Source organism: Mangifera indica, chromosome 8 (assembly GCF_011075055.1).
Source record: "Mangifera indica cultivar Alphonso chromosome 8, CATAS_Mindica_2.1, whole genome shotgun sequence".
Lineage (NCBI taxonomy): Eukaryota > Viridiplantae > Streptophyta > Magnoliopsida > Sapindales > Anacardiaceae > Mangifera > Mangifera indica.
This window is the reverse complement of record NC_058144.1, coordinates 4,583,038-4,609,634: the sequence shown is the minus strand read 5'-3', so window position 1 is coordinate 4,609,634 and position 26,597 is coordinate 4,583,038. Positions and strand designations below refer to the sequence as shown.

The 26,597-nt window shown below is 33.9% G+C and overlaps 3 protein-coding genes across 16 annotated transcripts; 1 reads left to right on the top strand and 2 right to left on the bottom strand.

Annotated features, from left to right (window-relative positions):
• Positions 1 to 196: 196 nt before the first annotated feature.
• Positions 197 to 4,541, top strand: LOC123222870 (transcription factor PIF4-like). 5 transcript variants are annotated; one of them, XM_044645870.1, is made up of 9 exons: positions 197 to 383; positions 940 to 1,032; positions 1,156 to 2,032; positions 2,121 to 2,219; positions 2,296 to 2,361; positions 2,974 to 3,039; positions 3,123 to 3,422; positions 3,565 to 3,690; positions 3,758 to 4,033. In XM_044645870.1, the coding sequence occupies exons 2-9, from the start codon at positions 959 to 961 to the stop codon at positions 3,779 to 3,781; spliced, it is 1,632 nt and encodes a 543-aa protein (XP_044501805.1). In that variant the 5' UTR covers positions 197 to 383; positions 940 to 958; the 3' UTR covers positions 3,782 to 4,033. The 5 variants fall into 5 exon arrangements, with proteins under 5 accessions (XP_044501805.1, XP_044501801.1, XP_044501806.1 ...); XM_044645866.1 differs by having other exon boundaries at positions 3,114 to 3,422; XM_044645871.1 differs by lacking the exon at positions 3,758 to 4,033 and adding an exon at positions 4,041 to 4,541 and having other exon boundaries at positions 198 to 383; positions 3,114 to 3,422.
• A 2,610-nt stretch (positions 4,542 to 7,151) lies between these two features.
• On the bottom strand, positions 7,152 to 12,947 carry LOC123222781 (N-acetyl-D-glucosamine kinase-like). 10 transcript variants are annotated; one of them, XM_044645740.1, is made up of 8 exons: positions 12,887 to 12,947; positions 12,396 to 12,614; positions 11,313 to 11,460; positions 10,726 to 10,917; positions 9,873 to 10,001; positions 8,830 to 8,999; positions 8,070 to 8,200; positions 7,152 to 7,505 (listed from the first exon to the last, which is right to left on the bottom strand). In XM_044645740.1, exons 2-8 carry the CDS (start codon positions 12,595 to 12,597, stop codon positions 7,446 to 7,448), a joined length of 1,032 nt encoding a protein of 343 aa, XP_044501675.1. In that variant the 5' UTR covers positions 12,598 to 12,614; positions 12,887 to 12,947; the 3' UTR covers positions 7,152 to 7,445. The 10 variants fall into 10 exon arrangements, with proteins under 10 accessions (XP_044501675.1, XP_044501676.1, XP_044501674.1 ...); XM_044645741.1 differs by having other exon boundaries at positions 12,396 to 12,611; positions 12,887 to 12,912; XM_044645739.1 differs by having other exon boundaries at positions 12,756 to 12,888.
• A 977-nt stretch (positions 12,948 to 13,924) lies between these two features.
• LOC123224436 (polyamine oxidase 2-like) lies at positions 13,925 to 19,333 on the bottom strand. Its single transcript, XM_044648091.1, has 10 exons — positions 18,855 to 19,333; positions 18,637 to 18,752; positions 17,261 to 17,349; positions 17,062 to 17,175; positions 16,400 to 16,487; positions 16,075 to 16,160; positions 15,885 to 15,991; positions 15,117 to 15,210; positions 14,589 to 15,018; positions 13,925 to 14,478 (listed from the first exon to the last, which is right to left on the bottom strand). Exons 1-10 carry the CDS (start codon positions 18,892 to 18,894, stop codon positions 14,170 to 14,172), a joined length of 1,473 nt encoding a protein of 490 aa, XP_044504026.1. The 5' UTR covers positions 18,895 to 19,333; the 3' UTR covers positions 13,925 to 14,169.
• Positions 19,334 to 26,597: the final 7,264 nt, after the last annotated feature.

The window sequence follows — 26,597 nt, the reverse complement described above, 5'->3', positions numbered from 1 at the left end:
ATTGTGCAATAAAATGTAGTCTGTTACTGCACACGTGGTACTACCTCTGTTTACTTTCAGATCACAACTTCAATGCCCTTGTAGTTGTAGATTTCCTATCTGTAACTGGACCCACTTTCCCCATAACCCTCTCATGTTTTGCCACGTATACATCAGTGAAATGGTCATTTATCGTTTTACGTTTACAGAACTCAATGACATTTAGTGCTGGTCTTGATTCTCTAAATTTTCTCATTTTCTTTGCAACTACATCAGCAGCAGCTTTTTAAAGAGAGAGAAACCACAACTCAAGTGCTATTGTGTTTCAGTTTTCCGTAAAAGAGAAGTCGTAGATTTAACTTTTGGTCAGCTTTGCTTGATTTCATTTACATTTTCTATTCTGGGTATGTTTTTTAAAGTGTTGTTAATTGTTTCTTCTCTTTGTCTGGTTTGTTTTTGTAAATGAAACTGTTTCTCCTTCGCAAGTTCTTGGCTTTTTGGTCTTCAATGGTGGCTTGTTGTCTTTAGCTGCTTTTCTTTTTCTACAAGCTTGAAATTGCATGATTAAAGATTTTACTTCAATTTCCAATCATTCTTTTCCCTTTATTTGACAAAAGGTTTGAAGTTTGGAGTTCTTTATTTGTTCCAAAGTTGCTTTACCATTAAACTATTAGTGATAGTTAATTATGATTAAAATCTAGTCTTACTTCTTTAGGAATAGAGATTCATTCATTTGTTACTTCAGATGCTTCTATATATGGTACAAAACGTTTATATATAGTACCAATTCTCTGGTTTTTTTATCGTAGTAGTCAACTAAGTATTAAAATATTTTTACTTTGTTTAGTGGGATTCTGTAGTATAATTTATATTATTCTCACACTGTTAATGATAAAAAAGTGCTTCAATTATGTTTATTAATTTGATTAATTTAGTAGTGTTGTCTGTCTTGTTATGCAGAAGTCTTTATTACTGAGCCATGAATCCATGTATCCCTGGTTGGAATTTTGAAGGTGATCTTCCTGTCACCACCAATCAGAAAAAACCCATCTGGTCTGTTCTCTCTCTGAGTTTAACATAAGTTACCCTGGCTGATTTTTTCTTTTTTATCTTTCAGAAGAAAAATGAAGTATTGTAATTTATTTACCTTTTTGTGGTTTTCATTAAATTTAACAGGCCAGAACATGACCTAGTAGAGCTCTTATGGGAAAATGGGCAGGTAGTTTTCAACAGCCAAACGCAGAGAAAACCAAGTCTGAATCCTAATCAGTCTAGACATGTCCAAAAACAAAATTCAAGGGAAAGTGCTTCATATGGGAATTCAAGTAATTTGATTCAGGATGATGAAACAATCTCATGGGTTCAATACCCGCTTGAAGATTCCTTCGAGAAAGACTTCTATTCGAATTTTTTCTCTGAACTGCCGGCTGGTCCGATGGAGACTGATAAGCACACAAGACAATTTGGAGAAGAAAAGTTGGTTACAGTTGCTGCTTCAGGTTTGGCAACAAATTCACAACCTTCAAATGTTACCAATCCGGTTGTCCCTGGAATAAACAAGAACGCAATGCCTCCTCCAAGATTTGAGTGTCATGATTCAGTCCAACAAGATAAAAATTTAGGCGGTTTAGGGGAAGCTGTTAATTTTTGTCAAACCGCAGCTCCCTTGATGGCCGAGCTAGGATCTTCTAATGGACAGTTTGTTCACAGAGGGACTAGAAATATGACAAATGGGGAGGTCAGGGAGTGTTCAATGATGACAGTTGGGTCAAGCCATTGCGGTAGCAATCAGGTTGCATATGATCTTGATATGAGTCGAGGTTCCAGCAATGGTGCGGTGACTACTAGTATATCTCCTGGAAATTGCAACAGTGACATTCAGAAAGTAATTTGTCAGAGTGAGAGAGCTAAAACTGAGACACTTGAAGCTACTGTTACGTCCTCTTCTGGTGGATCTGGAAGTAGTTTTAATAGAACAAGCAAACAATCTACTGGGGAGATTAGCCACAAGAGGAAGAGTAGAGATGCAAGGGAATCTGATTGCCAAAGTGATGTAAGACAGTCTTGTTCCTTATTCTTCTTGTGAATTATTACTAACTCTTATCCAGTCCCATTTACAAATTAATTTTTTAATGTTATAGGCAGCTGAACTTGATTCAGCAGGGGGGAACAAATCATCCCAAAGATCTGGCTCTTGCCGCAGGAGCCGTTCTGCTGAAGTGCACAATCTCTCAGAAAGGGTAGGATAGGAGAACTGTTCTGACGTTTTAAATTGCAAGAACTAGTGATTGAATATTAGAAATTGCATATGTGCAGAGACGAAGGGATAGGATAAATGAGAAGATGAGGGCATTGCAAGAGCTCATACCCCACTGCAACAAGGTCCTTCCTTTACTTTCTGGCTGATCTTCGTCAGTGTTTTTACTTTATACTTCCATCTGTTAGTTGAAAATTTTCTACATTAGCTAGTAGTCCCATGGTGTAATTACCTTTCTTTTGAATCTTTTTTCATCATTCCTGAGAAACAACCATGCTGAAAATGATATCTCATTTGTTCGGTGAGCAAGAAACTCTACGGTCAACGAGATCAGCCATTATCTGGTCTACATTCCTACCGAGTCAAAAGTTGACTCTTTTGCAAATGGCGTGTGGAAAATGGGAAAGTTTTCTGAGTAGAAAAAATTATAGACTGTAGAATAAAAAATGGGTCGTAGGAAGTTAGACCTAGCATATAAAGGACAAACAAGTAAGAGAAAATACACTGATAAATTCTTGTTTAGTTTGACTAGGCTATAAGAATGGCCAGAGAAAGTCAGAAAATGGGTAAAAAGAACAAGAAAGAGAAACTAGTAAATAATGGATTGGGCAAAGTAAAAAAAAAAAAAAATGTCTGACTCATTTCCTTGGAGGCCTCGCTGAGTTTTTCATATTGAATCAGGCAGTCGAAAGATTAAAAAAGAAACATCTAACTTTTTTTTTACTTTCTGATTGCAGACAGATAAAGCATCAATGCTAGACGAAGCAATTGAATACTTGAAGTCTCTCCAGTTACAACTTCAGGTATGATATCACAGAAACCTATAGGCGTTTACCTTATATCGTTAGTCTCTCACGTCACTGAGAATTTTTTTTAGATGTTTCAGGTCATGTGGATGGGAAGTGGCATGACCCCCATGATGTTTCCAGGAGTTCAGCATTTTATGTCTCGTATGGGAATGGGAATCGGTCCGACACCGTTGCCATCTATAAACAATCCTATGCATTTGTCTGGGGTCTCTCTAGTTGATCAATCCATGTCTATAGCCCAAGCGCACAATCAGGCTGTAATGTGTCAAAATTCAATGTTGAATTCGGTTAATTACCAAAATCAGATGCAGAATCCAAACTTCTCTGATCAATATGCACGTTATATGGGGTTTCACCCTATGCAAACGACCTCTCAGGTTTGTTCATTGTCTGTCACAGCTTTATTTATGCACTAATGAAAAAATAATCTGCCTCTATTGCTTTTTAGGAATGTAAATGTCTCTTAGTTCTTTCTACTGAATACAGTTTTACAATTACTTTCTTGCTTATGTCTTTCAGCCTATCAACATGTTCAGATTTGGTCCTCAGACAGTGCAGAGTCCAATAATGTCTCTGCCTAGCACTAGTTGTGGACCCTTCACTGGAGGAGCTGCAACAGATAATGCCTCCCAAGTGGCCAGACAGGTATATCATTTCAATCTTTTGTCCATGTTTTATACTGTTGGAATCACAAAGGCTTCATTATTCTTAGGAATCATACTGTTACTTTCTGTAAGCGGATTTAAACTTCCAAGGTAAACATTACTTATTTCACAATAATGCGATTCTTACAGAACAGTACTTATTTTATGAAATCATAAATCCCTTTTTCAAAACTTTTAGGAACTATAGACCATGAATTCAGTTTTGTGACTCTACTAGTACCCTTTCAAGTTGTTCATTGTTCCTCCAGATTTAGTAAAATTTGTCTTATCATTCCTCTAACGCCACAAGTGTCCCATTTTTTATAGCACCGTTTTCTCAATTTTTAACAGGTTAATCAGTGAGAAAACTAGGAAGGAAAGTGAAATACCTATGGTCCCCCTATATTTATCATGGGACCATAACCAGATGGTGAAAGCTTTGTTCATCCTGGCAGCTACTGCCTACATTAAATTGCTCTTTTATAAGTTCTCACTGGATAGGTAAGGAGTAAAAGCTCTGATGGGTATTTGTCACAGAAACAAACAACTGTCACAAAAGTTGATGTATCTCAATCACATATTGGTTCATTGAACTTGCTAAGTTATGATCGAATGAGCCAATTCGTTCACTCACTACTGCAGCGTGGATCGATTGAGACATGGGAATCGCCTTCTCCGGATTTGTTTTTTCCTGCTACCATCGCAAATTCAAGATTATTGTGCTGCCATTCCATAATATGTATAACTACTTACAATTTCTTCCTTCTTGGCATTAACATGTAAAAGCTCCTGCTATCGCTGAAACTGCAAGTACGAAAAACTGTAATAACATTTGTTCAATCTTCTCGACAAGCTGTCTCTTCTTCTTGTTTACCTACAGTCAGGGAAACCTCTGATCATTTCAAGCTGCAGCCATTAGTTATCAGGTTTTTCATACTGTTTAGTTGATTAAATGAAACAAAAATGAATTGAAATGCTATCATTGTCAAAGAGTAAAGGCAGCCAACTACCTCCACTCCACCACGTGATTCTTGGAATACCATGCATGCATGCATCTGTTAGAGTAAGAGCAAGAGCAAGCTACCTTGTTGTTGTGGGTGCTTGGGACTCATCAGCCGACCAACATTAAATTTCTGACAAGACAAGAGTTGCCACGTTAATGGAATTAAATTAAGTAAACCCGTTTAAGGGTTAATTAAGTGTTAAGAGTCATTATCTGTAAATCACAGAGACAGGCCGCAGACACCCTAAATGAAAAGTTGCTATCATTTCACTATGAATTATACGCATTTTGGATTCGTTATCTAAAAAAGGTTCCATATTTTTTCTTTTTATCTTGTCTAGATTCCTGTCTCCAAAATTCTCTCTCCCACCCCAAGCAAGGATGTACATTTGGTGAAAGTTGAGCTGTGACCGATCTTTCTTGAGTTCAAATGTCCTCATATTTGCTGTTGCTGCTTCTTTCACAAGACAATTTAATATTGGTTTGCATTAATGAAATATTACCTTCTTATTAATATACCTTATATTATTAACATTATCTTATCTGATTGTCATATAATAAAATATTCTAATAAACTTTCATTATTAATATTAAAATAATATGATTATTTGATTTTATTAAAATTTTATTATCCTTATTAATATTATATGATTAAAATACCCTTATTATTTTTTAGTTAATATAACTTATAATATAAATGATATTTTAAAATAATTATTTTAAGGGTATTTAAAACTGAATAATTTTTATAATAATTTATCTTATAGTTTACACTGTTTGTTTTTCTTTTGAACTCCACCACTCAAGTAATCTATTTGTCAAATGTATAGCTGCTCCAACACCCAACCGCCCCCCACCCACCCACAAACACCGCGCGCAGAAACCCCCCCATGCGTGATTAAAAATAAACAAAGGGTTTTTGTTCTTGGCTTTATGTTTCGTGTTTGTATTCTTTACTTTCAAAATTCTCTATCTTTTGCCACAGCATGGATTTTCCACTCTTGGCAATAAAAGATACGTATGTACGTATGTATGTATGTATGTATGTATCGTTGTTTATTTTCTTTTCTTTCTCCCAGTTAATAAATAGTGTTACATATATTTTCATTAAGATTTTAAAGCTGTATTCTCTATTTATTTAGGTAAAGTGGTGGCTAACAGTTGACTAACTTGTTATCATAGTTCCAATTCACCGTCCTTTCCTTTCCAAATCACTTCACTTATGGCTTGTCAAATCCCGCTTTGTCTGGACAAATTGAGACCTCATTGAAGTTGATAAAAAAAAGTTGTCACATCCCATTCAAAATTATTACTAAATTACAACTGTCTTTTTCACCTAATATTTCAACCAGTCTAGGTGAGCTACGGAGTAGATTAAATTATTTGTAGTTGAAAAAATTGCTCAACGAGGGTGTGGAAATTATGACCACCGCAAAGATATGCATTTCATTGGTTCACCCGTGGCTGTACACGCAATCATCTATATCTATCCCCGTGTATGTTGGCAAATAAAACGTGATGTACGTATTTATTAATTCAACATTTTCCTGCATGCATTTTTCCTCACCAACAAATTAAATTCTTAATATAAAGAAAATGCAACATGATAAATATTGTTTATTTTTGCAAGTGGGCATGATGTCCATTGTCTTATTTCCCAACTTGAGAACCATTTGCATTGAGATTGATCCCAGTCCCACCAGGCCACCTTCCCACCATTTGGACCCCAAAATTTTGGTTTACACTTATATGTACTTCCAGCTCTAAAATGACATCATCCTCATCTTCTTCACTATTCCCCCTCATCATCAAAGATATCTTTTGTTTCCACTTCTTATTACTTTTTTTTTTCCCTCATTTTAACCCAACAAAGATACTCATTTTCAGGGAAGCTTTTTGAGCCGTATTATCTGTCCAGGCAAGTTGGGTTACTTGGACTGGACCCATAGTAATAATAACCATATCTAACCTTGTAAATAGAGAATATAATATATGCCACCCAAAGATGGCGGTGGACAATTCTCTAGTTTTAAGAGATATCTCTTGCCTATTTTGTCTTTGATGTTGAAATGTAGACAGATTGGTGGTCCGCTCTTGTGGCCGAAGCCATTTTTGTCCACAAGTTGGAGCCAATACGGTGTTGTCCTGCAATACTACAACCTTTATGCCCTACTTGATTTCAACTCAACACAACCAAGCTGGTTGTCCTGATAATTTGCTCTGTGAAATGGGCTATGCCCAATTATTGGCATCTCTTCGTCCAATTCACTACTTAAATCTTCTGTTGATTACAAATGCTGTACTCCGATTTTCCTTACCTCTAGTTTATATATATATATATATATATATATATATATATATATATATATATATATATATATATATATATATATATATGTATATATTGTTTCAATTGCTAGTTTCAGGGTTAATGATCTTATGGTAACACTGACAACAGATAAAGCAAATGCAAGACAAGCAGAGCGCATGCTTTCATAATATTGAGACGAGTATGTTCTTACACTTTCATGAGCAAATACTAACTTAAGAAGCTAACACAAGTATGAAATTGACAAAATAATAATAATAATTTGAAAACATCAATCTACCAACACTAAAAATTCATTTAAATACCTAACCATGTATGGAGAAACATATGTTTCAATCACTCTTTCTTTTTTCCGCAGCCCTTTTTTCCTTCCCAATTAGTCCTTGCTACTGTACAATTGAACTCTTCTGGAATCAACATGAGATCATCTTTCATTCATAAATGTATTCCAAGCCAGCAATGCTGCCCCCACAGCAGGCTCAACCTGATGTCAAACAATACCTCGAATTTGTATATATCAACAATAAAGAAGAAATTGCATGCATACCCAATCCAATAAAGGTAAAAGATAAATCGGTTAGATATTTAATTTCTATCTTCAGATTATTACTCTAGGCAAAATCAGTAACCGCACTTTATGATTAGACTAATGTACTTGTGTTTCTAAGTGGAACTACACATAATAAACTCTATAGACCAATTCACTTTAACGACAGAGTCTATCCATTCAAACAACAAAAGCCAGTCTCATATATGCAGGTCTGGATAAGAAATCTTTTTCCTTGTGCCTCTGTATCATTGCTTCTTCCTACCCTTGAGCTATGTTGCTAAGATATAGTTATTTTCCCTCAGGTTCTTAATTGTGAAAATTTTCACCAGGATCTTTACACATGAAAATCAGTTCCAGCAGCTTAATAGTTTCTTAACTTATGTTAATCAAGACCTGATACTTCGTAAAAGCCCATGTCTACAATTATTACCTGCATTACATACTTAATGGTTAATGCAGCTGCTGGAATGATTAAATTGCAACAGTTTAGATACATACCTTTGGTCTAATTGAAACTGCACCAGGAAACTCCTTAGTGATGCATTTTATGACTTCTTTTCCTATATCCCACCTTCTGTTTGCTTCAAGAACACCACCAACCATGACAAAAGGAAAAGAATCTTTTCCTTCTGCAATGATTTATTCACAAACATTCAGAGTTAGACCCAACACAAAGAAAGAATGCATGGTAGAGCTATCATAACGACACAGTTATCCGTTATTACTTCTTTTCCTTCTTCATAAGAAGCTACCCTTTATTATTTGCAAGTACAAAATTCTCCCAATTACTCTTTATTATGGATAGAGATTAGTAGTATAACCCCTTGGTTACAACTAAGAGGTCAAGGATTCAAATCTCCTCAGAGCCCACCTACTTGGGATATTATGTTTCACAAAGTTTTCTGGAAAATAAGGCAGTAAGGCCCCAGTTCACAGAACAAAGCAAACTTCACACATTTGAAACACATTATTTCTTATCATTTCAGTTTCAGTTTGAATAACATGATTAAGTTACCTAGGTTGTACACTATGCAATATCCAGGCTCACAAATGCAAACCACAATGATCAAATTGAATTGGGGTAGAAGCGTTGAAAATTTTTTCTCTCTGGACATTTTATCAAATTCCTTTTTTGACATGCAACAAAATATCTAAAGAGAAAAGTCAAATGCTTTTATACAAAGTATCAACTGTAAAGCCCACATTTTCAAAAACACAAAACAAAAGGAGGCACATATACTTTAAATTTTTAGTATACCTTCACCACACAAACCAAGTCTCCGAACAACAGCTTTCACACTTAAAGCCAACTCTTGTACTGAATCTAGCAATATCTTATTTGCAACTTCATCACCTGCCTCTGCACAAGATACAACAACTGGGACAAGTGCAGCAATGCGAGCCCAAGACGGATCAGCATAGGTCCACCTAGATACCAGTGAGAGAACAAGTTTTTGAAACATTATAGAAATTTCAATATGTCAAGGGAAGTACAGATCCAATTTCTGAAGAAGATATATGAAAATAATTTCTTTTGTAACTATGAATTCTATATAGATAGCTGGTGAACCACATCTGCTGCTCCTAAACAATTTTGAATTGTTACATTAAAAAAAAAAAAATTAAAAGATTGATGTACATCAATTAAAATTCCAAAAATTTTCTATCGACCCATTCATTTATCCTTAAATACATTTCACACAAAAACATAAAAAATAGGCTACATCACAAAGGGTATGTACGCACTGGACATTTAACAACATTAGCATTTGGCCCAGCTACACGAAACAACCAACAAAATTAAAATCAGCAAATGCTAACTTTGAATTGGCACCTTTTACAAGAATAACGAGATAAAAACACAGAGGTAATTTAGAGAAGAATCATGCAATATTATAGAAGAGAATGTGACAATATGCCAGCTATATAACTTAAGAATTGTAAAGAAATTAGAGCAAAGCCAAGAATAGGGACAAGGCAAGCACGGAGGTGGAGAACAAATGAGGAATTATGGAGAAAAATATTCCTCTATTAGGTAGCAAAAGGAGTAAGATCAAGCTGCTTTCAGGAGAGGTTGGCAAAAAACACGGATTTTGGGAAAGTAGAATGAACCATAACATCTCTAGAATGAAATGGTTAGGATAGTTATAACGTTTGAGGTGACCTCTCCAATAGAAGACCATATAGGTACATCATGCCAGATCAAAATCAGTTTTCTCATCTTGTAGATTGCTAAGATTGTGAGAATGCATATAACAATCTTTTACCGCACAAAATAGATATTACTTATAGAACATATACCCAATTAATTCATCTGGAGAAGAAAGATGAAGTGTCCTTAAGATATCTGATGTAAGCTTTGTATTCAAGCCACGACCATCATGAGCCCTTATTATTGCAGTTAATGCCTGTGCAGCTATACCGTATCCACTGCAAGTGAATCAAAGATCAGTTTATAAAGTAGATGATATAACAAATACGCAGATGCATAAACACACAGAAAAATTAAAGTAACATTCTCAAAAAGTATATCAACAAAAAGTTTGCTTCTGCAAGGTCTTACCTTATCATTAATATAATTTTTTCTTCAAAATCATATGGACAGTTATTATTCATGCTGCTGTTCACATACCATTATCAACTCCATAAATTATTTAAATTTCACCATCCAACAAAATTCATATCAAAAATCTTGATAAAATAGCAAAATCTACATGTTTTTTCTCTACGTCTAAATTTGTCCAATATCAAAAAGTCCACCCCTATGCGGCACTTAATTTGAGGAAAAAAACGAAAAAAACTACAACTCTTCTTTTAGGATTATGGAAAGGCATTAATTTACGTATGTATTTAATATTTTCTTAGAATGTCAGGACTATTGGTTTTTTTTTCTGAGAGTAATATCTTCTCCAACCAATGACAAAAAAATAAGAAATAAAAACTGTCCATCATTATCCATTCTGCCAGAACTGAAGAGAATCAGAATGTTATGTGCCAAAGGATGAAGTGATACTTTATAAAGCCTAACAAAGCAATCTCATCTTGATCCACATGGATCATTTGATGCAATGAATCAACAATTTGTCACTTAAAGAAATTCATTTTGCATAACCAAAAGATAGCCTTGATAGCTAGAACTGTTACAAGTATATACCTTCCCCAATCACCTAGAACAGGTCCTGCACCAGCAGCCCGGGCTTCTCTGCCATCTTCTGTAAATCCATAAGCAATTGTCCCTGTACCAGCAATTAGAACACATCCATGAAGCTTTCCCATTGTTCCACTAGCTAAAGCTGCCACAGCATCGTTATGGACATATAGCCTTACATTGTTGGGAAATATATATCTGCACAAATCAACACACTAAAAAACTTAGGAAATGACTATTAAATCAAATATTCAAATGTAGAACAAGAAAAGTAAAAATATTATCATGGCATTATAGACAGCTACAACTAAATAATTTTTAAGCAGCAAAGCCTGAAGTTGCCAGCCCAAAAGAAGGGAAAAATAATATAATCTACCTTACCAAGTCATTTTAATCCTTTATATAAAGTTGTTTGTTGACCTATTTTACAATGAACCATGTTATCACAAGTTTGTGAAGGCATGCATTCTGTGTTCCACACATTTTTACAATATTTACCATATTAATACACCACCCCAACTTGTACTATCCTTAAAATCCAAATCCTAATTAATGACCATGTTGAAAAAAAAGAATGTACTTATTGAGCAAACCTAAGCCAATTTAGTATTCTTTGCTGATCTGTGGGATGGTTAACACCAGACACTGCAAGACAAACAGCTCGAACTGCAGCTCGATTGGAACCTGACTGTGAAAGGGCATCAGCCATTACTTGCTCCAATGTCTCCCGTGCGGCATCTTCTGTAAAATAAAACCAATTCAAGTTTTACTGAGAATAAAATGCTCTTCATATGTTTTATCCTTGTATTGCCATACACATAAGATCTTAAGTTGTTGCATAGTAGTTATGTATAAGATACACGAAAATTGATGCTACTAAAGTGAATGATAACCAAGAAGAGAAGCACCAAAAAGAAAAACTAAGATCTAACATTTCATCGTTTGAACATTGAGAGAACACAGAAAAGAGAATCACTCAACAATGCTTATATAGAGAAAAACTAGGACCATACTGGAAAAGATAAGCAACAATTGAATAGCAAGTGTCAATAACTTAGTGTCTTTCAAACACATAACACCAGCAAAAAAGACGAAGCAAACTATTTGACAAATTGCCAACATATTTAAATGGTTTACTTCATTCTCACAAACCATTATCAACCCTAAACCTCATAGGAAATTTCATAAACTTCTTCCCACCCAGCACCCACATTGACCCTAGCATAGCCAGATTTACCAAATTGAAGATTCCTCCTAATCAATTGTCCACCTCAAATGTAGCCAGGATCTTTTTTTATTTTTTCTGAAGTAAGACCCTCTTTGAAGACATCAATAGAAGGATTTATAAGTCAGGATGATTCTCAGATTGTTATAAAATCATGCTAAAAGCACAAAAGCAATACTTTTAAAATCTGTTTTAGCTTATGTGACTCCAAATTAGTATACAACATCACAAAATTAATTTTGTAGCAATGTCATACCAAAGCAAACACATTAAAAATTCAAAAATCTTAAATCAACGCAACCATTGGAATCCTCGATTGCAAAAGCATAAAAATCGTTCAGAACTAATTAACAAAAGAATTAAACAAATTAACTGTCAAAAAAATTCGAGACACATTCCAATTGGAAATCAAATCCAATGCCAATGAGCAAAACAGAAAATGAAGTAGTACCGCCGACGCTATTGTGATTGGAGCAGCCAGCCACAGCACGAGCAAGAAGTGGAAGAGGGTCAGGGAAAGGGTCGGACAAGGAAATTAAGGGCATGCAAATGCAGATAGTTGAGGTGGTGCCTCCATCCAGCCCCAAAATAACTTCTCTTCCACCCTGCCCGGACTCGAAATCCCAGATATCGCCATTCCTGTATCTCTTCATAACTCCAATCAATTCTACTGAGACAAAAAACAACAAAGAACAAAGAGAAATGAGGGTGTCAAGATATTTAAAAGCGAAGGGAAGAGAGTGATTGTGTGTGTCATTTACTAAATTTTACATTTCAATTACAATATCAAACACATGGGTATTATTATAACATTAGAGTTTGGATTCGGACGGCTAATTCAGCCAAACGCTAAAGTGTTTGAATGTTATGTGAATTTGGAGACTAATGACGATCATCAAGAAAGTGGAGGTTCTGCTGTTTTTCTTTTTTTCCTTTCTTTACCTGCAGTACTTGTATGTTTTCGACTTTTTTTTCAACAAAAAATAAAATAAAATAAAATTTGGATAACTTAAGTCTAGGTCTTTTTTATAAGATAGATTTTGTTATTAGCTGTTGTCTTATCTTACATCCTCTTTGATAACCTGCCAATATCCGAAACAGGAGTGAACCCCCTGATGATCCATTAAAGGCTGTTAATTTTTATTAATAATCTATTAAAATAGACAAGGACTATTTTATCCTTTAAATCCTAAAATCTTCTCCCTTTCTAACCCCTCCAACTCTAAAACCTGACAAATTAACCTTTATAAAAGATCCGACAATCGCAATGTGATTGGAGCAGCAGGACAGGAGGCCAAATCAGGTCCTGTTGCCCTTCTCAATGGCGACAGGAGGATCATGCCTTTTGACCATAATTGAAAAGCGTCATGTGCCAAATATGACGTTATTGGCTATCGGAACAACTAAGAATAGGTATAAATCAAATTTAATTTAATTTAAATTTGATTTGGATAAAAAATAATTTAATTTAAATATAATTAAAATTTATCAAACTAATTTTATTTTATATGAAAATAGCCACAATAATATTTAATCCCAACTTTAGGCTCATATTTAATGTCGTTCAACAAATAAATAATTTCAAAATATTACAATATTTGTTTACGTTTAAAATGATCTGTAATCACCTCTATGAAATTTGATAAATAATCGAATAAATTTCAAATATATAAATAAATATATATAATATATTATCATATAATTAAATGTTATACGATAAATCATTATATATATTTAAAAGCTTGTATATACATTTTTATTGTCTAAATAATGCCTCCCTGAAACACATAAATAAATAGATAACATTTCATTAATGTGCCGGCAGCACCAGCCCTATGGAAAAATATTTTCGTCATCGATCTTAGAAGCAAGCTTCAAAAAGGAAAAAAATAATGCATCCATCACGTAAATACACCCACGCCAAAACAAGCGCTCACAATTAAACTAAACCAACAATATCTAATTAGTCATATCAGCAAATTGTCCAAAAGTGACACTTTTATTTAAATTCAAATTTTATTTTTTATTATTCTTGTCCAAATAACAATACATGTAGATATCTCACGTAGTGGTAACTACACAGGTTAACCATTTCTTAGAACGATTGGTCAATGGAAACCAACACTAAATGCAGCAATTGTGTGTTAGCCAAAGCCCATGTTTACATATCTACAACCATCTACTATCAATCTAAGAGGATCGAGAGGGTTCCGGAAACTTTAGAATCACATTCGAGAGATCAAAAGTGGTACCGAAAGAGGAGACACCTCACCCATGACTGGTTGGAACAAGTCTAACTCCCCATACCGCTCCAGGACACGCATCCGGCAGTCCTCAGCAGCCATCAGTCCGGTTAAGTATGCACCATGCACCGACCCTGGAAAGCTAATACTTGTTGCCTCCCCAGCAAAGAATAGGTTGTCCACTGGAATCCTAAGTGTTTCATACAGATCATCAGAGTTGCCTACTGTATCATAGCTGTAGGAGCCAAGTGAGTTAACATCTGTGCCCCAGTGAGAAACAAGATAATTAATCTGCATCATTAAAATATAGAATAAGATTTTGAATTAACTAATACAAAATTGAAGAATAAATAAGTAGGAAACCTTAAGCAGTATAATAAATTTGTATGCAGTGGTATTACCGGGACAGATGCATCAGGGAGGATCTTCTTGAGTTGCATAAAAGTAAAATTAGCAGCAGCTTCATCAGACATTTTCTCAATGTCTTTGGCCAACTGCCCAGCAGGCATGTAAACAAGGACAGGATGACCTGTTGCCTTGTGAAGATTTAGGAAGTAGCTGCATCCATAAGATGTCTCTGCAACCACTCCCAGGAACTCCACATTTGGCCAAAACACCATATCAAAATGCAACACTATTTTATTTTCAATTCCCACACCAAGGTTATCAATGGCTGCTTCCTTCCAGTTTGGAAGCCTTGGCTCAAACTTGATTGCCCTGGCCTTCAAAACACCAAGAGGAACGGCAACAATAGCAGCATCTGACACAAATGTAGTACCATCTTCTACAGTTACCTTCACTCCATTATAACGTCTATCAATTTTACTAACCCTGTAAAGAAATCAGGTCAAGACATGGTGCCTGAAACAAGTCCTGTGATACCACAGCAATGTGCAACTTGAAGATTACTTTAGAAAAATAATCCATACCTGCAGCCTAAGCGGATGTCGAGGCCTTTGGCAAGGCTGTTTATAACTGGAAGATAGCCCCTAACCATGAGCCCATGACCACCGGGGAGCAGAACTTCCTGTACATAAAAAAAAAAAAATCAATACTAAAATTTGAGTGAATCAGAGTATGCAATAGCTTGTAGCTCATACCATATTATAAAAGAACAATCAACATATGAAAGATGAGCTCACCCACTGTAGATGTATCTATTAACATATCAAAGGTTACAAACTTATCCATGGGTCAACCATTGTAACTTAACTCCATCGCTTGGAAATTTAATATATGAAAAACAATTCAGAGAGTTTAGGACACACCAAGTTGCATTAAGTTGACCCTATTCAATAAAGATGCAATTAAATCAACAACCCATTGGTTGATGTATTTACAATATGTTATACAATTTTGGGAGAAAGATGTGCCAAAACAACACTTAACGCCAAATAGATCTGCTATCATGACTTTGCATTATAATTAAAATCATCAGGCATATAAGTGTTGATACATCAGAAAAATATTGATGACAATACAAGCAGCTTTAATATTTAACATCCAGAACAAGCACGAGAGAAAAACAGAGAAAGAAAGAAGAGAAGGCACCAACTAAGTAGCAACATAGTAATACTAAATAAAGTGATTCTTAATTGAACAGCCTAATTTCTATTTTATTCACTCAGTTGACCATGCCAAGAAACTCTCATAACACACACAAATTCAGTGAAGTATAAAAAATCTCTAGTGCAAACTTTCCTTATCCCAGGTTTTAACTGAGATGCTATCAGCATCTGCAGCAAACCAACCTTCCATTCTGCATAAATACCATTGAAGCACCTTATGGGCAAGCCCTTCTAACCTGTTGGTTCAAACAAAATTCAGTAACTCAAATTCTTTAACTTTAACAAAGATTAAAGAGAGCTCAAAGCATGCTGCTGCAACCTTAATTCTGGCCTCCTTTCAAAAACAATTGATATAGTGTGTCCTATTGACTTGTCTTCACTGAATTCTTCTCTTACTTTACCTGTCTGTATTTAAGAAAAGTAACTCATAATAAAGCACAACGCAAAACACAAAATAAGTTAAAGAAGCTTAATTAATAAAAGAAAAACAACCCTTAAAGTGGAGCAAAAAAGCAATATTCTCCTCAAACCTTGGCTAGGATGACCCAAAGGTCAATCCACAAGGATACTATATTATAGCTCAGCTCAAGCTTGTGATAACAGTACACATTAAGAGAAAAAATTAAACAATGAAGAAAACTTGCCTCTGCCAAAATGATCTCAAAAACTTCCCCAACCTTAGTGACTAATTCTGGAGGAACTTTGTTCCCATCCATATCAAAAAGAGCATAGCTGCAAAAAGAATATGTGCTCAGCCTAATCCGGTGATAGCTTCAAACAAAATTTTTTGCTCACTTGGGAGAATTTGAACGAAATATTTTAATATATTGAAAAAAATTGTAGAAATAAAATGAAGCCTTGATGACACAATCACATAGAAATAATCTGTCACTTTGATATTCATAATATTTGATGGCTACTAGCCCATTATGCTTCTATGATTTTAAAATCAAGTAAACACTAGTATCGCTATACATCAATATTTTAGTTGTATTCTTAGCTTAGGGTTTGCAAGTAACCAAAATGAAACCAGGTCGTTTTTTTAGTTTATGAAATTAGCCAAACAAAAATGAAATATTTTCATACAACAGAGAAACCAGGATGTTTTTGGTTTAAGAATTTAACTATACAAAATGGTCGCGTTCATTTAAACATACACAATCCAACAGATAATAAGCTATCGATTCTAATTAGGCTCCTATACATGAATTGAACTATGATTCAAAGGTAACTATAACCAGGCCAAACCAGCGAAAATAATATCAAACTAGAGGCACCTAAAGAAACAAATTTCATATATCTTCACCTTTCTAAATCATGGTCATATAAGACAGAATTATCATTGCTTGTGCGGTATAGAGGTAGCCCTAGTTTCCCAATCACAGGTGCGAGTGGGTTCTCGTTGCAGACTCCATGCAGCCTGAAACATCAATATTGGAGACTAAAACTTGTTACACTAAGAGAAACGACTAAGAGATTTACTTTTCAAGGGAAAGTAAAATTACCATGATGCACCCAGGTCAATGGGAAAACCAAACGAATGGTCAGTGTGAACTCTACCACCAAGTCTATCCCGAGATTCCAAAAGGACAACCTGCCCATGAAATGAAAAAGAGTCTTAAAAGCAAATCTTTAAAAATATTTTTAGGGCCAAACCAGTATTGCCTTTAGGCACTAATCAATTAAGAGGTGTAGTTAACTACTTGATTTCTTAACAGGTAGACAATGGAGACGGTTTTCATTGAGAACGCTTCAAACAAAGGGTCAGCAAGAAAAATTGCAAGTATGGAGCACTTTTCATTGACTCATTGTACCCCTAACAATGGCAAAATCAGTTAAATCTCAACAGGTAAAAGCTGACAGTTTGAAGCTATACTTCTCAAAAGAGTTGGATAGCTAAACTAATGAGAAGGCTATAAACCAAGGTTTTGAAAACCGGATCGGACTGGCTAATTAAACTGGTTGAAGCAGGAACCAGCTCTAAGTTCGATCCAATTCACATTAAAAATTGGTTTAGATTTTGACTCGGTTAAACCCAATCAAAATTGGTGAACCGGTTAAAACCAACTAAATCAAGTTTGACCAAAGTTTGATTATTTTTAGAAAATTTGACTATTTTTTAGTAATTTAATTATTTTAGATTAGAGTAGATCAATTTTTAAAAGTTTGTAAAGAAAATATAAGATCAAAAATAAAATGACAAAGAAAGAAAAAAGCGCATCTCATATCCATTTAAATAACTATTTTATGAAATGTGAAAGAACTTTGATTAGGCAATAGTCTGTAGAATTTTTTTTCTATATCCTGAGATGAATACTTTTTTTTTAATCTAATTGTTTCATTGAGATTTGGTAAATAATTATCATTCTTTGAAAATGATATGCTCTAATTACTATTTGTTTGGATATCCTGATTAATTTTTTTTTGCAAATGTTTGAGCAATAGAAACTCTTTATTTTGATTTTTCTATCCAGGTGCAAAATATATCAATTATTCTAATATTATTTTTAAAAAATTTATTATAATTTGATAATAGATTGAATTGACTGATTGGACATATTAAACCAGTTAAACCATAAACTTGTTAGCCAATTGATTCAATTTTAAAATCATTGCTGTAAACAATTAATCACTATAGGAAAAAAGTTCCCCTTGACTTTATGGCGAGTAAATATTAAACATTTCTTTTTATTAGTCGAAATCAAACGGCAACAATGAAAATTTGCGTGGACTTTTACGGCCAATCTAATTGAAAAAATGAGCTCCCAGTTTTAATAAACAAATAAACATAGATAGGGTACAAGTAGAACAGGAAAATATAATCACACATGAAGTCTTAAAAAATGAATCATCGATGTATAAAAATTTAATAATATTTTACCTTAAATGACGCATCATTGAGAGCACGAGCCGCGGCAACTCCAGCCATGCCACCGCCGATAACAATAACAGATGGCGACCTGGCCTGCCTCCTCTCCGCTTTCGAATGGCAAAGAGCTTCACGACACATCCAAACAAAATTTGATCATGCCACCGTCACACTTGAAATAATAAAACGAAGCAGTCAAAAACTGTAAAAACAATCTAATCATTACCAACCTCTATTTGATTGACGATTACTCCTGTTTGTTGATTCCATGCTGAGGCGATACTATTAACAGAGGATTAATAATATTTTGAAAATAATTGCTTCTGTTGATTAACAATAATGGCTCAGTTGGTTCCTTTGCAAAATTAAATAATGACGGAGGTAATTGCGGGGAGTAATGAAGGATGAAAACCAAGAGACACGTAATGAAATGGTTGGAATTCGAGGACAACAAATAGCAGCCCAGCTTTCTCAACCAGCTCATGCAGAATCCTTTATCCGATTTTCTTCAAAATCTCGATGAATCGAATCGATTAAAGAATCGATCAGCCGACAATTATGAAAATGTCAAAGTTTCGGAAAGAAAACCAAACGGAAATCGGGAGATTCGAAATCGGAAAGAAAGCGAGATGAAGAAAGCGAAAGATCTTGGAAGAGACACTTATAGAGAGAGAAAATGAGCCGGGTCAGATTACTTTGATTTCAAGTAACAATGTTTGTTTTGCCAAGTAAAAGTTACAGCAGGGAGATAATCATAGTCGCGCGTGTAATTTAACAATGTACTCTTCTGGGCATTTGAACACGTTGCAGAATCTTAAAAGGGTTTTCCCCGTAATATTCACCATATTTCTTGAACTGCCAAATTCGCCTTACCGCAAAATTTTAGGATTGTTTTTTAAATTTTTAATAATTTTAAAAAACAAAAATTAGGGCAGAATATAATATTTTAAAATTGATTAAATTTTTAATTTTTTATAAAAGTTTTAAATAAAATTTTAAATTAATAATTTTATAATTTTAATAAAAAAGACAAAATAATTATTTTTATAAAACTTAATAAAATTATGTGCGATTCATATTTACAAAAAATATATTATTATATGATAGATCATTTTAAATTAAAGATAAAATGACACTTATTTAAATAATGATATATCAACTATGTACATAAATTATATACTAAAAATTTATACATATAACATTATCCTGATAAATTTACAAACAAAAATAAATGATAAATATGAACTTGAAATTTAAGGAACAAAAATTTATCCATTCATCAAACTTGAATGAAAAATAATCAACCAACCTTTCTGGTATGGTAAAGTGAACAGGCTGGAGAGCAGGTGAATTACCTTGTAAAATATTAGAAATTATTTTATTTCACTCAATTATTAACATAGGTCTAGTGTCTATTTTCCACCTAGGTTTAGTGAAAAGATACATTTTTATTTATTAATTTTTAAAAACTCAAATACATATTTATTTGTTAAAATTTATTATCAAGAATAAAGATAAAAATATTATTGAGCAAAAAATATTAAAAAAATAAATTTTACTATATTTTTCTCTTAAGTTTAAAAATTTAACAATTTTCTCTCCCCCTAAAGTTTAAAAAGTGTCATTTCCCCTTAGAGTTTTGCATTTTTTTCTTATTACTTCTTCGATAACCTGAGTTAGTCAACCTTCATACTGACACTCTTCCCAACTCTTAGAAAACGATGAATCATTGATCAAATAGAGGTCGATAGATGATTCATTGACATAGCTCTATACGACACATATATCAAAGTTGTGTCAATAATTCATCATCATCCAAGAGTTAGGAAGAGCATTGATATGAAGGTTGGTCAATTTTGATCACTGGTGAAACAACAAAGGAAAAAATACAAACTCTAAAACAGAAATAATAATTTTTTAAACTTTGAGTATGAAAAAAATTATTGGACTTTTAAATTTATAAGAGAAAATATGATAAATTTTTAATTTTTAATAAACAATATTTTTATTTTTAATTTTATCAATGAATTTTAATAGAATGATAGGTGCTTAAGTTTTTTTTTAATTAATAGATAAACATTTGGGATTACAACAGAACTTTTGTGGGAATAAGTCCTTTGGCCTAAGTTCAAGTATGTTAACATAAGATAAAAAATATTATAACATATTCAAAAGTAAATTAAAAAAATCCCACCTACTTCATGCGTATCTTCTTATTATTTATTTATTTATTTTGTTATAAAGTAAAGTTAACGTAAATAAATTATTTTTATAACTAAATTAATTATAAAAATTATAACAACTTATAAATTAATAAAATAGAATTTATCAATATTAAATTATATAATAAAATATTATTTATTTAAATTAAGATGATTATCATTTATGATTTTTTTGTTAATTTTAAATTGATTTTTAGATGAATATAAAGACGAAGATAAGTTTGAAAAGCTAAAGTTATAAGATAATTTGGGAAAACATGTATTAAGTTGGAGCCCTGATAATTAATTTCCCTTTAATTAATGGCCCATTCAATATCAGACTGTGACAGGCTGAATATATGAAGTGTTGCTTTTTGTAGAACTACAAATGTGCTAAGTGTTATAAAATTAATAATCAAGTATGTAAGTATAATGAAAGTAAAGTAAAAATGAAAAGAGAGGAGAAGAAGAGCAGAAGCTATTCAAGGAAAATGCTTTCCCGGATGAAGAGAAGAAAGAAAAGTAATCTGCAATTAATTGAGAAAAGGCGTCAGTACAAATGAGAGGAGAAGGCTTTATATAGAAAGCCTGCTGCCCCCCTTCCTTGACTTTAATGCATGCTTAATTTCTTGCATTCACACTAATTTGTCAACTTGCCTACGTGGCGGAAAATCCACCACATATATAACACTCTCCTTTGGATTTTCACCACTTATAGATAATTATATTAACCTTGCTAAGGAAAAATCCAGTGGGATAAAAACCAAAGCAAAAAAACATAATTATTAAATGTCCTGTAAGTTGGCGTTTGACGTGCTTAAACTACCTCGTTAAAAACCTTACTAGGAAAACCCAGTGGGACAAAACCTAGTGAAGGGAAAAAGAGTACAGTGCACCTTTTGTCCAATATTGGATAAACTTCAAAATTTTGCCTGATGAATGCTCCCCCTGATGAACGCTCCCCCTCTTTGTAGTAGGGTTAACTTGGTTGCTTATTGAGCCGTCGCATACCGATATTATACACTAACTTCTCAAATGTTGATGTCGGTAGTGTCTTAGTAAACAAATCTACAAGATTTTCACTAGATCTGATTTGTTTGACATCAATCTTTTTACTCTACTGGAGCTCATGAGTGTAAAAGAACTTCGGTGAGATATATTTGGTTCTGTCTCCTTTGATGTACCCACCTTTAATTTGGGCTATACATGTTGCATTGTCTTCATATAATATGGAAAGAGTGTTTGTTGTAGAAGGAAGACTGCATGCATTATGAATATGATGGATGACAGACCGTAACCATATACATTCACAGCTGGCTTCATAGAGAGCTAAAATTTCTGAATGATTTGAAGAAGTTGCAACTAAGGTCTGCTTGGTGGATCGCCATGATATAGCTGTGTCATTATAAGTGAAAACATATCCCGTTTGTGAACGGGTCTTATGGGGGTCAGAAAGATAACCAGCATCTGCATATCCAACCAAACTAGGATTTTTAGGGGATTTGACAGAATAGAATAATCCTAAATCTCTAGTTCCACATAAGTAACGGAGTATATGTTTGATTCCGTTCCAATGGCGACGGGTTGGTGCAGAGCTAAATCGGGCCAATAAATTAACTGCGAAGGATATATCCGGTTCGTGCATTGGGCCAAATATAATAAGGCTCCAATGGCATTAAGATATGGTACTTCAGGACCAAGTATCTTTTCATCTTCTTCTTTAGGACGAAATGGGTCCTTTTTTGGATCAAGAGACCGAACAACCATTGAGGTGCTCAAATGATAAGCTTTATCCATATTAAAGCGTTTTAATAATTTTTCAATATACGCTGCTTGATGGATAAGTATTCCATTTGAATTGTGCTCGATCTGCAGGCCGAGACAATATTTTGTTTTCCCCAAATCCTTCATTTCAAATTCTTTTTTCAGATATTCAGCAGTTTTTTAGAGCTCTTCAAGAGTCCCAATTAAATTCATGTCATCAACATAAACTGCTACAATAGCAAATCTCGATTCTGACCTTCTGATAAAGACACATGGGCATATAGGGTCATTCACATAACCCTCTTTTTTCAAATATTCACTGAGGCGATTGTACCACATACGTCCGGATTGTTTTAATCCGTACAATGATCGTTGTAATTTAATTGAGTACAAGCCTCTTGAATTGACACTTTTTGCTTCAGGTAATTTGTATCCTTCAGGGAGTTTCATGTAAATTTCAGTGTCCAAATTTCCATATAAATAAGCAGTAACTACGTCCATTAGACGCATATCTAGTCCTTCAGAGACTGTTAAACTGATTAAATATTTGAATGTGATTATATCCATTACAGGTACATATGTTTCATCAAAGTCTATCCCGGGCCTTTGGGAAAAGCCTTGGGCTACAAGTCTGGCTTTATATCTAGCAATTTTATTTTTCTCATTTCTTTTTCTCACAAATACCCATTTATATCCAACGGATTGTACGTCTTGAGGTGTTGAAACTACAGGCCCAAACACTTGACGTTTTGCTAGGGAAGCTAATTCTGTTTGAATTGTTTCTTCCCATTTAGGTCAATCATGTCTTTGTTTGCACTCAGCCATAGAACGTGGTTCAAAATCATCATCATTCAGAATTTCAGTAGCTACTGCAAATGAGAATATATCATCAACTATAATTGTTTCACGATTCCACATTTTTTGTGTATGAACATAATTTAAAGATATTTTAATATTCTCATTTTCCTGTTCTTCAGGATTTTGTACTACTTCAGGGGTTTATACCACTTCAGAGGTTTGTACCACTTCAGGGGCTTGTGCCACTTCTGGGGTTTGAGTCTCTTCAGGGACTATAACCTCTTCTGGAGGAATATTTGTTTGATTATTTGTCTTTCTTTTTCGAGGAACAGTGTCCTTCGATCCAACAGGTCTACCACGCTTCTGGCGTGAGGTAGATAGATCAGTCACGGTTCGAATGGACTGTTCAGCAGTCACATTGATTCTTGCTGGTGTATTAGCAGCTGGAACATGTGATCTTGTCACTTTTGCTGTATCAACAAATGCATCAGGCATTTGGTTGGCAATAATTTGTAATCGCACTATCCTTTGCACTTCAGTTTCACTTTGGGATGTGCGAGGATCTAAATGAGACATGGTAGGTACATACCAAGTAAGTTCATGTCTAACTTTAGGAGACATTTTTTTTTTCCCTAAAGATGGAAAAGTTGTCTCATCAAAGTGACAATCTGTAAATCGTGCAGTAAGAAGATCACCTGTTAATGGTTCCAGGTACCTGATAATGGATGATAAATTATATCCAACATATATTCCCAAACGACGTTGGGGTCCCATTTTTGTGCGTCGAGGGGACGCAATAGGGACATATACAGCACAACCAAAAATTCTCAAATGAGATACATCAGGTTGGTGACCAAGAACCAATTGTAGGGGAGAATATTGATGATAAGAAGAAGGTCGCAAGCGAATTAACGTTGCAGCATGTAATATAGCATGTCCCCACATAGAAGTAGGTAATTGACTTTTTAATAATAAAGTACGTGCAATTACCTGGAGTCGTTTGATAAGAGACTCAGCTAATCCATTCTGTGTGTGGACATGCGAGACTGGATGTTCAACCTCAATCCCCATAGACATGCAATAATCATCAAATATTTTGGATGTAAATTCACCAGCATTATCAAGCCGCATTGACTTGATCGAATAATCTACAAAATGTGCCCTTAATTTGATAATTTGTGCTAACAGTTTAGCAAATGCAACATTTCGAGTACGCATTAAACAAACATGAGACCATCGTGCAGATGCATCAATTAAGACCATAAAATAACGAAATGGCCCACTTGGTGGATGAATGGGTCCACATATATCCCCTTGAATCCTTTGCAAGAATGATGGGGATTCACCTCCAATTTTGGAGGGAGATGGTCTTATTACTAATTTGCCTTGAGTACAAGCGGTGCAGAATTGTTCACTAGACAATAAAATTTTATAATTCTATAATATATGTCCATGTGAATTTTCAATAATTCTACGCATCATTGTAGATCCTGGGTGGCCTAAACAATCATGCCAAAGCGTAAATGCTTTTGGATCAACAAACTTCTGGTTCGATACTGCGTAGGTTTCAATTGCCTTTATGGTTGTATAATACAATCCAGATGATAAAGCAGACAATTTTTCTAGTATAAGCCTTCTTCCGGAGGCATTATTAGTTATACAGATGAATTCTGTACTATTTTCATTCATGGTTTCAAAATGATAACCATTTTTTCTTATATCTTTAAAACTTAGTAGATTTCTTCTGGATCTACTTGAATATAATGCATCATTGATGCTTAATTTGGTCTCATTATTTAATATAATTGTGGCTCTTCCGGAGCCTTCTATCAGATCAATTGATCCTGATATGGTGGTTACTTTAGCTTCAATTAATGCTAAAGATAAGAAGAATCTCTTTTCCTTAAGAATTGTGTGCGTTGTTGCACTATCCACCAAACATATGTCTCCCACATCAGCTTTTGAAGTCAACGCTTCAATTTTGGAGTCCATTTCCTTTCATTTAAAAATTACGTTAGTTATAACGTATACAAAATATTGAAAGGAAGAGAACATGACAATAAAATACAAAATAATATGCATGACTCAAAATAAATATATATGATGGATTTAATTATAAAAATTTTAGGCATTTCATACTCATAATAACTACTTCTGGTAGTTGCGTTCACTTCAGAAAACGATATATAACGAGAAAAATATTACAGATTTATACTAAATATAGAGTCATTGTATTCATATTTCGGCTTGCAATCCTTCAGGGATATGATGCCAAAAGATAATAGTCTCATATTTGTCCTTCTGGGATATTTTATTTAGTTAGTTTTTCAAGGCTCACAAATTTTAAGTGGAGACTCATGTAAAAAACTCATTTAATATTATCCATCTAATTTTAGGAACTTCAGGTTCAATTATTGTCATATTTACAGAACTTCTGGTTTTGTAAACAATATATATGAGTTAATCTTTGAAACTTCAGGTTCAAATATTATTTCATATTTACAAAACAGCTGATTTTGTAGGAGAAATATTGGGATTAATTTTGAAAGCTTCAGGTCCATATATTATCCCATATATACAAAACTTCTGGTTTTGTAATTAGTTTTCAGAATATTATAATACGTATTCTGATTATGTTTTGGACTTTAAGTCCATATTTTTCACACTTTATGCAAACTTCAGGTTGCAAAGGGGATATCATTATTAAAATAAAGACTTTGATGAAACTGGGGACTTTCGGCCCATATTTATGAAACTAGGGACTTCCGGCCCATAAACATGTATTCTCATGATTTTACAAACTTCAAATTATAAATCGTAAAACTCGGGACTTCGGGCCCATATATATGATTTTTTTTTCACGATTTTACAAACTTCAGGTTGTAAATTGGATATAAATAAAAATAAAGATTCAAATAAATAAATATGCGAATAAATAAATATTCAAATAAATGAAATACAATAAAAATAAATATTTAAATAATATCAGAACTTCCGGTCTAGATTCTTGGTTTTGTAAGCGTCAGGTTACAAATAATATTTATGATTTCAGGCCACAAATTTATAATTTCGTAAACTTCGGATTACGAACGATATTCAGGATTTCAGATTCAGATTCATGATATTTAAGACTACAGGTCCAGATTCATAATTTTGTAAACTTCAAGTTACAAATAGGATTCGGAACTTTGGATCCAGATTTATAATAGT